This window comes from Cherax quadricarinatus, chromosome 32 (assembly GCF_038502225.1).
Source record: "Cherax quadricarinatus isolate ZL_2023a chromosome 32, ASM3850222v1, whole genome shotgun sequence".
Lineage (NCBI taxonomy): Eukaryota > Metazoa > Arthropoda > Malacostraca > Decapoda > Parastacidae > Cherax > Cherax quadricarinatus.
Genome location: NC_091323.1, coordinates 27,607,096 through 27,621,809, shown reverse-complemented (window position 1 = coordinate 27,621,809; position 14,714 = coordinate 27,607,096). Strand labels below are relative to the sequence as shown.

General features: G+C 36.8%; 1 protein-coding gene across 1 annotated transcript; it reads right to left on the bottom strand.

Annotated features, from left to right (window-relative positions):
* Window positions 1–1,693: 1,693 nt before the first annotated feature.
* LOC128690272 (dnaJ homolog subfamily C member 17) lies at window positions 1,694–14,397 on the bottom strand. Its single transcript, XM_053778876.2, has 7 exons — window positions 14,217–14,397; window positions 12,465–12,585; window positions 10,213–10,375; window positions 9,187–9,287; window positions 4,934–5,067; window positions 2,554–2,637; window positions 1,694–2,045 (listed from the first exon to the last, which is right to left on the bottom strand). Exons 1-7 carry the CDS (start codon window positions 14,298–14,300, stop codon window positions 1,812–1,814), a joined length of 921 nt encoding a protein of 306 aa, XP_053634851.1. The 5' UTR covers window positions 14,301–14,397; the 3' UTR covers window positions 1,694–1,811.
* Window positions 14,398–14,714: the final 317 nt, after the last annotated feature.

The following is a 14,714-nucleotide window of genomic DNA, read 5'->3' as shown; positions in this document are numbered from 1 at the left end:
GGTTATACATTATTATTATTATAATCAAGGGGGATGCACTAAACCCGGAGGATTATACAGCAAAGGGTTATACAGCACTTGGAGAATGAGAGGTAATCAACAGTTTTTTCCAAGGAAAAAGGTAGCTCCAATTCCATGGATTAAAAGCTCTTCACTATTACATTGACCAAGAGTTATACATCCATTGCCTTTAATCATTAGTTCCTTGCTGGAACTAAGGCACCTTCCTTGAGGGGTGAAGGTTGGGTAGACCATGAGTGGGTAGGTTGTAGCAGGTTAATAGACTATATTTCACATACAAGTAAATAAAATTGAATATATAATTACCATTATGTTCATTAGCACTAAACCCACTGATATCACATAGAGCCTGGGGAATGAAAGGCAATCAGGCTTAATCCAAGGAAAGGAGGGTAGTTCGTTACCTGAATCATGAGTTCTTCTGCACAAAGGAATCCCCCACCTCTCCTCAAAGAGATTGAGCAGGACGCTCTTCCTGGATGAGAATATCATTACATTCTCGGGGAAGTTCTAAATTCATAGGAGTTGTATATTGCCTGCTAGAATGGGAGGCATTCAGATTTGACCCAAGGAAAGGGAGGGTAGGTCTGTCCTTGGAATTCACGGAGGAGTGCTAGACTTGCAGGGGTCATATATTATTATTATAATCACAAAGAAGCGCTAAGCCACAAGGGCTATACAGCCAGGGGTCATATAGCACCTGGGGAATGGAAGACAATTATACTAGCTCCAAGGGAGAATAGGTGAATTTTCCATTTTAATCACAAGGAAGCACTAAACCTGTAGGGGTCATATAGCACATGGGAGGCATTCAGGTTCAATAGATCCAACCCCTTGGATCAAGAGACCCTCACTAACATTAAGATTATTATTATTATAATCAAAAAGAAGCGCTAAGCCAACTAACATTAAGAAACTTTCCTTTAAGAAATTATATTTTAAATGTGTTACAACTTGCTCCATGCAATTACTTAAAAGTACCTATTGGGCCTGGACTGTGTTCAAATGTCCATTTTTAATAAATCCTTTCCAAGGGTAATTATAATTATTAGATGTATGTAGAAAGTCAAAATCTTAGGAGCCCTATTGAGCCTAGGGAAGGAGGTCATTGGATTTTATCCAATTATTATGTGAAAAGCAAGAGCTAAGATCATGTGAGGTTTGTTCCAAATGGAAGGGAAGGATAACTCTTGCCTACAAGTCTTTCACAAACAGAAAACTTCTTGCCATTCCTTATGAAGTGCCAAACCCAGAAGGATCATCACACCTGGGGAATGGAAGGTAATCAGGTTTGATCTAAGGAAGTAAAGGGAAACTCAAACTCTTTAGAACAAGATTATATAATCATGGGGGAGTGCACATATGGGTGGGTGGGGGGTGGGGGGTGATGGAAGTTATTCAGGCTCAATTCAGAGAACTGGAGCAGATCCAATTCCCTAGATCAAAATCCCCTCACCAGCATCAAGGAACCTCATTTGAGGGTTTTAGAACAAGAACTCTTCACTAACATTGAGGTGTCTTCCTTGAAGGTTCATAGTAATTATTACTTTTTCTCTCTCTGCCTCTTCTTACTTATAGTATCATAATTATGGAGAGGTGCTAACCCTATGCACCTTCCTTATGGATGTTGAGTTTCTTTGACATATGACAAACAAGGAAAATGAAAAATTAATTAGAATAAAATTAGTATACATGTATTATAAAATAATTTGATAAATATTTCTCAAATATTTATTTATTACTACATCATTTTATGTTTCAAAGCAAAATTTTACTGGTGAGTCTTCAGTTCATTTCATCATTCCTTCTTCTTTCATGATTTCTTCAATTAGTCTTCTACGTTCCTCTTGCCGCCTCTGATTCATGGCTGCTATAGATTCATAATCTAAATTTGATTTAGGCTTAGATTCTGTTTGCTTATCAGACTTGTGTTTAGGATGGCTGCGTTTTTCTGGTGCCTCCTGAATGAGTGAAACTTCTACAGGTTTGCCAACTTGACCTTTTTCATATTGCACTGCCATATCCTAGAACAAAAGTTTTGCTTATAAAAGAACTCATTTTAAAAAAATATTGGTCAAATAACATGTTATTGCAGAAATTAGCTTCATGCATTACTCTGTAGAAATTAAAGTTACCTCCATCTCTGTAGAAATATGTTATGTAAAGAAAAGACACACTGCAGATCAAGCTTATTGGTACAATGTTTTTATCTATAAATGTCATTAACAAACCATAAAGATCTTAGAAAGTAAAAATGTTATCCCTATTAAACCTTGTTCTGCAAAGTGTTTTTCTTCTCCATTTAGTTCCAAGAATATTTTTACTGAAACACTTAACTTGTAAACATCTTGCCACATGAACTATAATCAAGATATAAATGATCTGCTACATCAAAAATTTGCCGAATAATATGAAACGTAAATGCAGTTATACTAAATCAGTTTTTTGACAATATATGTGAACTGCATTATTACACAATGGATTGAGCCCAAATCCAGAATCCCATAAATTTACAAATTTATTTTTACTTACTGCTGCTGTTTTAGTCTTGTAATCTATTAATGCTGTTCCCTTTTTTGTTTTCTGCTTCATCACCAGAGCATTGATGTCTCCCCACTGTAAAATAAAAAAAAATAAAAAAGTAAAACACCTATTACATGTCAAGCAGAAATTAAAACTGTATTGTTACCTCATTTCCAGCTTCTCTATGATAGGGAGCTACTGCACTTATATTTTGCAGAGATAGTAACACACTCCAGCTCACTAAATGTTCTTTCTTTCTTTGTTGAGTTTATCAGGGCCACTGACAGCATAAGCCTTATCAAGTCAGACTTCTCGATGGTACGAGGAAAAATTGTTGCCCAAGGCTGGGCGATGAGAGAAAAGGAACAAAAGTTCTTTTGTAAACAGAGACAGAAACTCATGTTTCCAATTAGATCCGGTGGACTACCTTGCCAAGCCCCAGCAGAGAGGGACACCCACACTCCCACCTGAGTTCAGTAACTGGCTTCCCAGCAAAGACCGATAAAGAATTATCCGCAGAGCGGAAAAAATGGAGCTGGCTAAAAGTAAGCCGATGAACAGGTGCCCCTCCTGTAGACTGCCTGGCAGGCAAAATAGATGAGGACAAGCATCCCAGTGAGAATGGGGGAAATTTGTCACTGATACTCAGGCGAGAGAGAGAGACGTCCACACCCGACAAAGGCTGGTGCAGAAGTCTCACTAAATGTTGTGAGTAACTACCTCCCTCACATACTGGATATTCTCCCTCTCATAAAACATGTATTTCTCTTGCAAAAGATTGAACTATACATACACAAATAAGTGTTCTACTGTATGCTCTAATCATATCACATTTAGATGGGTCTAAAAAAGCCAATCAATTATCCAGATTTTTTAGTGTTGTAATGAAGGACATTCCCACTGCTCCTATTACTCTAAATAACTGAGCACCCACTGTTTTCTTTTTTGCTTATTTTTTTTTTAATGAATTTTTAATCTTAAAATTAATGAAGTGCTTACAATACTAGTACATACTGTGGAACCAATTAATTACATACGAACAGTGATCTGCAGTTATGACAATTGCAAATATTCAAACAAATTCTTCTTCTTTCAACAAACCGGCGGTATCCCACCGAGGCAGGGTGGCCCAAAAAGAAAACCAAAAGTTTCTCTTTTCAAATTTAGTAATTCATACAGGAGAAGGGGTTACTAGCCCCTTGCTCCCGGCATTTTAGTTGCCTCTTGCAACACGCATGGCTTATGGAGGAAGAATTCTGTTCCACTTTTCCATGGAGATAAGAGGAAATAAACAAGAACAAGAACTAGAAAGAAAATAGTAGAAAACCCAGAGGGGTGTGTATATATATGCTTGTACATGTATGTGTAGTGTGACCTAAGTGTAAGTAGAAGTAGCAAGACGTACCTGAAACCTTGCATGTTTATGAGACAGAAAAATGAACACCAGCAATCCTACCATCATGTAAAACAATTACAGGCTTTCGTTTTACACTCATTTGGCAGGACGGTAGTACCTCCCTGGGCGGTTGCTATCTACCAACCTAACCTACTACCTAGAATTCAAACAAATTATTTGAAATGAATTATTATTCTTAGTTCCTATCTAATGCATCCATATTTTGTATATGGCATGTAAACTGTATGCATGTACAGAGAGCTCACATTTATTTAGTAGATAGGTTAAGAACTATGGATTTAATATTAATAAATTTCTTATGATTATATAATGTATTGTAGCTCAGTTCTATTTCTTTAACATTTTTTTTTTCAACAAGTCAGCCGTCTCCCACCTAGGCAGGGTGACCCAAAAAGAAAGAAAATCCTCAAAACGAAAATACTTTCATCATTCAACCTCACTCATACATAATCACTGTTTTTGCAGAGGTGCCCAGATACAAGTATGTATACATTAATTAAATACAGATAATGATGTGACTGAACTTGTCTTCCCTCTATGGAAATAATTAAACATTTTTTCAAATTGTTATTATAATCATAACTAAGTGCTAAACCCATAAGGGTCACACAGCACCTTTTCTCAAAGTGCAACACTTGAGGGCAGTTTTAGAGTAAACTTAAGGTTTCAACAGTAACATTTATCATTCTGCCACTGAAGGAAGCCTATGAAAAAATTATAGTATTGTGTCACTCATAACATGTAATGATCATTATGATATAAAATTGGCAAAACTAATGTAAAATAACTGTTTGATCACCAACCTTGATGTTGGGAAGGATGTGACAGAAGAGCATATAATTTTTATTTCACTGGGAATTATGATAAAATGTAGGAATAAATAGTTCTAGATTAAAATTTTATCTTATGACATATGCCCACACCAAATAAAATAAAAATATGTACATTAATCATGACTAAACATATAAATACCTTATAAAATAACTGGTGGATTTCTTGCTCTGTATACCCTGGCCAGTCCTCCGTTGGCACCCACTTCACTTTAACCTTATGGCCTTGAGTGTCTGTATTTACTGGATCACTGCTCTTGGACACTTTTGATTTACCTGAAGACGATAAAATATTAATGAATCAAAAGAAGTTAACTGAAAATGGTAAAACTTTGGTGTTTGATAATTTTTTTTTTTTAAACAAGTCGGCCGTCTCCCACCGAGGCAGGGTGACCCAAAAAAGAAAGAAAATCCCCAAAAAGAAAATACTTTCATCATCATTCAACACTTTCACCACACTCACACATTATCACTGCTTTTGCAGAGGTGCTCAGAATACAACAGTTCAGAAGCATACACATATAAAGATACACAACATATCCCTCCACACTGCCAATATCCCAAACCCCTCCTTTAAAGTGCAGGCATTGTACTTCCCATTTCCAGGACTCAAGTCCGACTATATAAAAATAACCGGTTTCCCTGAATCCCTTCACTAAATATTACCCTGCTCACACTCCAACAGATCGTCAGGTCCCAAGTATCATTCGCCTCCATTCACTCCTATCTAATACGCTCATGCACGCTTGCTGGAAGTCCAAGCCCCTAGCCCACAAAACCTCCTTTACCCCCTCTTTCCAACCCTTTCGAGGACGACCCCTACCCCTCCTTCCTTCCCCTATAGATTTATATGCTTTCCATGTCATTCTACTTTGATCCATTCTCTCTAAATGACCATACCACCTCAACAACCCCTCTTCTGCCCTCTGACTAATGCTTTTATTAACTCCACACCTTCTCCTAATTTCCACACTCCGAATTTTCTGCATAATATTTACACAACACATTGCCCTTAGACAGGACATATCCACTGCCTCCAACCGTCTCCTCGCTGCTGCATTTACCACCCAAGCTTCACATCCATATAAGAGTGTTGGTACTACTATACTTTCATACATTCCCTTCTTTGCCTCCATAGATAACGTTTTTTGACTCCACATATACCTCAATGCACCACTCACCTTTTTTTCCCTCATCAATTCTATGATTAACCTCATCCTTCATAAATCCATCCGCCGACACGTCAACTCCCAAGTATCTGAAAACATTCACTTCTTCCATACTCCTCCTCCCCAATTTGTTTTGTTTGATAATATCTTACCTAAACCAGTTATTAGTTCCCAAGGGTTACAAGAATAAGTTGCCATCTCATTTTGTTGATATTTTCCTATGAGAATCTTATAAAAGTAATCTTCGGTGGGAGACGGCCGACTTGTTGAAAAAAAAAAAAAAAAATTGTAAATTTATATACAGTATAGTATTTCCCTTTCATTATCATATTTTTTTAAAATTTTCTATCATCATAACCCTTGTACATCAGATTGAAATAGACAACTTATACAACTCATTCTCCAATATACAGCCTCTCCTCACTTAACCCTTTGACTGTTTTCGACGTATAAATACGTCTTACGAGCCAATGTTTCTGACGTATATATACTCAATAATTCTAGCGGCTTCAAATCAAGCGGGAGAAAGCTGGTAGGCCCACATGTGAGAGAATGTGTCTGTGTGGTCAGTGTGCACCACATAAAAAAAATCCTGCAGCACACATTGCGTAATGAGAAAAAAAAACTCCGATCGTTCTTTTGGAATAAAACGCCGACTTTGAGGTGTGTATTTTCGTATAGTATTTATCGTTGTATTCGCGTTTTCATGGTCTTAGGTGATAAAATGGAAAACATATTACAGAAATAGAGATGATTTTCATTACTTAGACAATGAAAACGACCTTGAAACTGAGCTCAAAGTAGCGGAAATGTTCGATTTTACCAATGTTCAGGAGTAAATAAATCACACCACACGTTCAATACACGTCAACTGGGGAGTCTAATATTCTTTCACTAGTGCACTGATATTATTTATACCATTTTTACAATAATGCAGTAGTCTGCATAACAGTAAATTTTGTATTTTTTTGTATGAATAAAAAATCAAAATAGAAAGCAATAATAACATAAGAGGGGCCTAGAGATGTGACTAATGAACAGAGCATATGTTATTTTAGTGCCACGAATGTCTACCTTGTTTATTCTGGACCCTATTTTGAAATTGGCATCTTTTTTAGTTTGCGTGAAATTGGCCAAATTGCCAATTTCTGACCACCATATTGGGTAGTCCAAATTAGTAAATGGGAGGTTTCTTGTACTCAGCTGATAGATAAAATGGAGTTCTAAAGAAATAGCTATGAGTTTGGTCAACTGGAACAATGGAATTGGCTGAAAATAGGGCTCAAAGTCGGCGAAATCGCCGATACGCATATGTCGCCGAGACCGCTAACTTCGCAGGAGCATAATTCCATGAGTTTTCGACCAAATTTCGAACTTTTGGTGTCATTACCATCGGGAAAAGATTCTCTATCATTTTATAAGAAAAAATATTTTTTTTTTTTTAAAAATTGAGCGACATAGAATGAAAGTTTCAGAAAGGGGCCTGAAACAGTCAAAGGATTAATGATGGAGTTCTGTTCCCACGATCACATCAGTAAATGAATTCACTGCTAAGCAAAGAGCATACTATAATGGTAGTGGGTTTGTGTCAACCATCTTTGATATTGTTTTAATGTCACCTTTGCACCATTTATAACATTTTTAGTATATTTTTAAATGTTTATACAGTAGTGTAATGTATATTGTAATAAACAGAATAGAGGAAATCAGCTGTAATATACATTATTTAAGTATGTATACTGGTCAGAGAGCCCTTCATAAATCCTAGTCGTCGGTAAACGAGTACGTCACTAAGTGAGGAGAGGCTGTATTAAGAAAGCCATTTGCCTAATATCTAATACTGTAGCACCAGGGGAAAAAATAAGAGGCCATCACTCCCCTGTAAAATGGCTATCTTAAATTATCAACAACATTCAAAGCAGTCAGTGTGCAGAAGTTATTTAATAAAATGAAACCATCTCACCATCTTTCATGTAGACCTACGTCACTGAAACCAGTGTCGCAGACGTAGATCTGCATCTTCATCATAGTTAACTCAAATATTCTGTGGCTGTTAAATTTTGGCCTAGACATGAGAGAATGGGTGTGCAGTGGGTGTACATGGTATAAAAATTAATCCTGCCTCATGCAGTGAATGATGGGAACAGCAAACCTCTGACCCTGTGTTTGGGTTACAAACAGTAACTCTGAGGTGTTTATGGTTTTGTTGGCTTTTCCTAGTATTAAATGACAGATCAGAAGATACACTAGTGAAATGGAGGTGATAATGGTCGGTTTGAGACCATTAGTGGCCTGAAAGAGTCCTCATAATAATGGGAATACTGTACCTCCAATCTGTTGTATAGATTTTTACAAGGGATGTATTAATTATTTGGATGGTCTAAAGTGCCATTCTTGGTCATATTGTACAAGTCGAGACACAGGGTAAAACTTCAATTTCTCGTGTGATGTTGATTTCAGAATGGAGGGCAAGTGTTATACAGGAGAGACCAGGGAATGTGATAGTGAATGAAGGAGAGGTTGTTTTAGTGGCCAGAATGCCTACAGAGTTTATTTTGGATTGTTTTCAAATTGGAATTTGTTGAATTTTGTTTAAAACTGGCAAAATTATTGACTTGGCATTTTATAGTTCTCAACTGATATAGAAGGCATACTAGTCAAATAGCCAGGAACTGGGTCACTTTGAGGTATGAATAGGTCTTAAATAGGTCTCAAAATGAGCAAAACCACAGTTGTGTAAAGTGCTCCTAGAGCTCCAGCTTTGCACTTGCATAAATCTGTAAATTTTCCATCAAATTTTGCATTTCTGTTGTCATTAATTTCAGAAAAAAGGTTTTCTACTTTTTCAAATTATTATTTTTTAAAAAGAGAAACGCTGTTGGCATTTAATTTTGGGTGTTGTGACAGTGAAAGGGTTAATACATTTTCCAACAGTTTTCTTTGAACACACTCTGAAGTCAATTAATAAAAATCATAATATGCTTTAGTAATGTCAATGTCTGCAATTAACCCACATTGTTAAATACAGTAATTTTTTCATATGACTACCTGGCAGCATGCTCAATAGCACCCTTAGCTAAGGCTACAGGACAGGCTCCTACCCATTAACTTCGATTAAAATTTATGCCAGTGGATAGGAAAACTGTTTTAAAATGTTATACATCTTATTTAATAATAGAATTTTTGTCATTACTAATGTCTCTGGTACAATTTTTTGCAATCTTACTGTGTAAAAGTTCCTCCTCAACCTCCCTGTTTACTCGAGCCAATTCCTCTGCAATAAGCCTTTCACCTTCATCTTCCAGTCTTTTTAATTCACGCCGAAGTCTGCAAAACAGAAATAAGGTTAACAGGCTAATGTATATACAATCATATAGTGTATTCTGGTTGTTTGCAATTTTTTTCTTATTTAACAGATACCGTATTGTACTTAATTTTCTCGATGAAACCCATAGAGAAACTACCACAGCAAGGCACTATAAGACATACAACTTACTTTAGCAACACCAGGAATACTTGTTTGTGCAGTCTATATTCCTAAGTACATAGTGAATTATCTTACACAAAGAAACTTTTGATGGTGAAGTAATTTAAATGATCAAGTCAGTACAGTACTGTACAGTAAAATTCTCTAAACCAGCCCCTCATTTCACATATCAACATCTATAAATTAGTCAGAAGTTTTAGTTCCCAATTAAGCTTTCATGCTCCTTGCATTTATATTTTAATGGGGAGAGGAGAGAAGACATTACCCATTCTTATAAGAAATTATGAGAATGGGTAATGTCCTCATTTGTGTTTCAGAACTCATGTCTCTTTATGTACATACTGTATATTGATCACTCTAATCCATATTAACATTTATAAAAAAAAAGAATGATATAAGAGACAAGAAATTTAGGCAAGAGAAAGTCACTGAACATATTTTGAACCAAATCTTACAGTTAGTTTTAAATTTATGGGTTATGTGCTAAGCCATAAAAACATAGGCACTGCAAAAAAATTTGCAAATAATCAGGTCTATTCACGAGTTACTTATCAGTAAAAATGGATAAATGAATTCTACAAATTAAGAACCCCACCAATTTGTGGGGGTATGAATATATTTCATGCTCACTCAAACTTACCCCTCACAGTACCAGTCTCTCAACTAACTTCTAACAGATTTTGATTTGAGAGGTGGTCAGTTACGAAATATTATTGTCATTCAAGAAAACTGGTGAAAAACAAGAATTTTGACAACGTTACTAACTTTTCCTCTTCTGATATATGCAGATGTTCCCTAGTTTGTTGAAAACGTCGTTCCCGCTCTTCCAAATCTGACCTGAACTTCTGCGTTTTGGCATCAGCTTCACGAGCTCTGACAGCTGCTGCCTTACGACTCTTCAGTACCTTGTCATAAGCCTTACGTGTTCCTATTATAAAACATGAAATTTTAGTATAAAAGAACAGTAGAGTATTAACATTAACAAGTGGATAACTGGATTGTGAAAGTAAGATTTCTTCCTTTAGCCTGAATTTGCCTACTGTGTATTTTCTTTTGTCATAATGATAGAAAAGTACTTAATGGCCAACTAGTTCATTCTATAATGGAATGTTTGACAGCTCTGTTACAGATTGATTTTCACAGATTTATGGCAAAAAAAAAAATCACTGCTTATTCGGCAGGAAACACCCTTGCCAAATAGGCCAAAATTGCTTGTTGGCTTTTTCGGCATGATATAGTATATGTATACGTATAATAAATGCCATAAAAACTAGAAAAATAAACCATTACCTCCATTTTTTGTGAACTACAAAAGGAGGCTTTAGGAAAGGTAGGGGGTGTGTGGACCAGGTGTTTACAGTGACACATATAAGTGAACAGTATTTAGATAAGGCTAAAGAGGTCTTTGTGGCATTTATGGATTTGGAAAAGGCATATGACAGGGTGGATAGGGGGGCAATGTGGCAGATGTTGCAGGTGTATGGTGTAGGAGGTAGGTTACTGAAAGCAGTGAAGAGTTTTTACGAGGATAGTGAGGCTCAAGTTAAAGTATGTAGGAAAGAGGAAATTATTTCCCAGTAAAAGTAGGCCTTAGACAAGGATGTGTGATGTCACCGTGGTTGTTTAATATATTTATAGATGGGGTTGTAAGAGAAGTAAATGCGAGGGTCTTGGCAAGAGGCGTGGAGTTAAAAGATAAAGAATCACACATAAGTGGGAGTTGTCACAGTTGCTCTTTGCTGATGACACTGTGCTCTTGGGAGATTCTGAAGAGAAGTTGCAGAGATTGGTGGATGAATTTGGTAGGGTATGCAAAAGAAAATTAAAAGTCAATACAGGAAAGAGTAAGGTTATGAGGATAACAAAAAGATTAGGTGATGAAAGATTGGATATCAGATTGGAGGGAGAGAGTATGGAGGAGGTGAATTATTCAGATATTTGGGAGTGGACGTGTCAGCGGATGGGTCTATGAAAGATGAGGTGAATCATAGAATTGATGAGGGGAAAAGGGTGAGTGGTGCACTTAGGAGTCTGTGGAGACAAAGAACTTTGTCCTTGGAGGCAAAGAGGGGAATGTATGAGAGTATAGTTTTACCAACGCTCTTATATGGGTATGAAGCATGGGTGATGAATGTTGCAGCGAGGAGAAGGCTGGAGGCAGTGGAGATGTCATGTCTGAGGGCAATGTGTGGTGTGAATATAATGCAGAGAATTCGTAGTTTGGAAGTTAGGAGGAGGTGCGGGATTACCAAAACTTGTCCAGAGGGCTGAGGAAGGGTTGTTGAGGTGGTTCGGACATGTAGAGAGAATGGAGCGAAACAGAATGACTTCAAGAGTGTATCAGTCTGTAGTGGAAGGAAGGCGGGGTAGGGGTCGGCCTAGGAAAGGTTGGAGGGAGGGGGTAAAGGAGGTTTTGTGTGCGAGGGGCTTGGATTTCCAGCAGGCATGAGTGAGTGTGTTTGACAGGAGTGAATGGAGACAAATGGTTTTTAATACTTGACGTGCTGTTGGAGTGTGAGCAAAGTAACATTTATGAAGGGGTTCAGGGAAACCGGCAGGCCGGACTTGAGTCCTGGAGATGGGAAGTACAGTGCCTGCACTCTGAAGGAGGGGTGTTAATGTTGCAGTTTAAAAACTGTAGTGTAAAGCACCCTTCTGGCAAGACAGTGATGGAGTGAATGATGGTGAAAGTTTTTCTTTTTCGGGCCACCCTGCCTTGGTGGGAATCGGCCAGTGTGATAATAAAAAAAAATAATTATAAATATAATGGTAGTAATAGAGATTTCTTCCATTTTCATGGTTAGGCTTTAGTTACTTCATAATTACCAAATCGCTGAATAACAATACATATACAAATAATTTCAATTTATATTTTATATGTTAATCCAATCTGCCATGCTGTATCATATGATATAAGGGAGAAACTGGGGAAGATGAGGAAATGACTACAGTACAGCAAGGGTTGCATGGTCCCCACAGACAACAGGTGAAGGGGTAAGGCAACAAAACTTCATTACCTGGATCTAGCAAAATCTCGAGAATCTTCTTTAGTTTGTCAAATTCTGCAGAAGCATCAGGGTTATCTGGATTCTTATCCGGATGGCATTTAAGAGCCTTCTTTCTATATGACTTCTTTATCTGAAAAGTTCAGAGCATAAATCACTTTTATATAAGTTGGGTAATAAATTGAATACTGTACTCATCCCTTCTACTCTTAATCTTGTTTAACTATCCAAGAATACGCACATTCTGTGCAACCAGCCAATATTGCCTGGAGTATACCTGGCTACAACAGTATGTATAACAAAAGCATTACAATGGTCTAACAAAGACCCACTGTGACCTTAATCCTGTTTTTTTGAGCCACTGTTCACAGAATGAGTGAAGGGAGCAAAATAAACTTGATGCTCAGGTGCCACAGAGTAAGCATGAAAAACATACAGAGGACTACAAAATTAATATACTGTACTGTATAAGGAATTTTTCATACAACTATAAATTGAGAGCCATAAACCTTTTCTCTTTTGAAAGATGCAGAATAAGAGATATGGCTGAAGTTTGTAAGTGGAAGACACGTCACAATGACGTGCATTTGAAGGAGCACTGCAGTAGGCCAACTGGCCTATGCTAGGCAGGTTAAGTAATTAAGTTTATTTAGGTACAGGTACACATAAATACAGTTACACAGATTATCATACATAGTAGAATATGTGTAGATTACCTAGAATAACCCTAAAAAGTCAGACAAAGTGACTTATTTCCATTGGGGTCCTTGTGATAAGTATTATTTACATTTAAAAGTTGAAACAGTTGAAATAAGCATGTAATTTAACTATGTGAAAAGTATTTATAATAAAAGATGATATACTAGGGTTAAGGTAAACTCACATTAACATTAAAGATAGGATAAGATCATAGTACATGTTATACAAAAAATCACTCTCCTCCCTTTCTGTAGCCATATTCTTATCAAAATATCATATTCTTATTAACATACAATGCTTCTCAATCATGCATAACATGGCCCTGCCCACTCATCTCCTGCAAGTGATCTCACCTTTCTACCCATCTTTTTGTCGCACCGAATCTCTTTCTCCTTTATAAATAGTATACTGTATTTTTAGTAATCTCTGTATTAGGAGTGAAATATCCACCAGTGGTATTAATACTGGAGATACAAATATGGTGCTGAGGATACTTAATCAAGAACTGAATTATTATTATATATTATTATTATTGTTATTATTATTTGCCCAAAATGCACCACATACTACTGGCTCTCATTTGTACCTAACAATATTTTATTACATGCAAACTACATTTGTATACATTTGTATAAAGTGCTAAACCAAAAAGGATCATGCAGTGCTGTGGGAAAAAACTGGAAAAATTTAACTCAAATTAGTTTAATTCTGATTTTGAAAGGATTCAGCAAAGTAGTGGCTGGAAACTTGAGTTGTAGAGGAGTGTCACAATGTGTCAGGTAGTGATGGAGACAAGCACTTTAGGCAAGTTAAAAAAAAAAAAAAAAAAAAAAAAAGCTGAACAAATGAGTTAAAATTGTTATTAAATTCACGGGGAAGCGCTACAACCATTGGGTTAAAAGGGTTTGGTGTGCAAGACTTGTCTAACATGAGCCAGGTTTTTCAAACCATTCATCACATGAGCCAGTAGGCCTACTATTTACAGCTAAGAGCTGTTAACTCTCCCTTAACTCATTTCAAAGCTCTGTCCCGAACCTATCCCCCGCAAAAAACCGAAAAACTAACCTCCTTCTCTTCCGCATTAATAGATATCTCCAGAATTTCGTAAAAATCAAGCTTCATGAGGTCTTTACAACGTTTCTTCGACATGGTCTTGTCTTTATTGGTTTGTTTGGGTTTATAGGGCTACCACAGCTGGCACTGTATAACGTCGTGTTGCCCAGTGACTTGCGCCACCCAGCGTAGTACACACATTGTTTTAGTTGTGCCGCCTAAGTTTTTTTAGTTTAATATCTTTATTATGTATCCCATACCCATCCTGTGGGCGGTACAGTGGCTAGTTTATTGTGCACTCCATGCTCGTCCTGTGAGAGGTAACGCAAAAAATAGTATTATAGAGGCCACAATGGGTCTTTGTCAGACCACACTGAGCATTGTTATATCACTAGAAAGGATCTTCAGTCATTTCGTATTTTACAATTACTTAATATAGCTGTGCACAGTACAGTAAGGAATACAATTTAAAAAAATATGTAATTACCGTTATTTTTGTTTTTTTTTTAC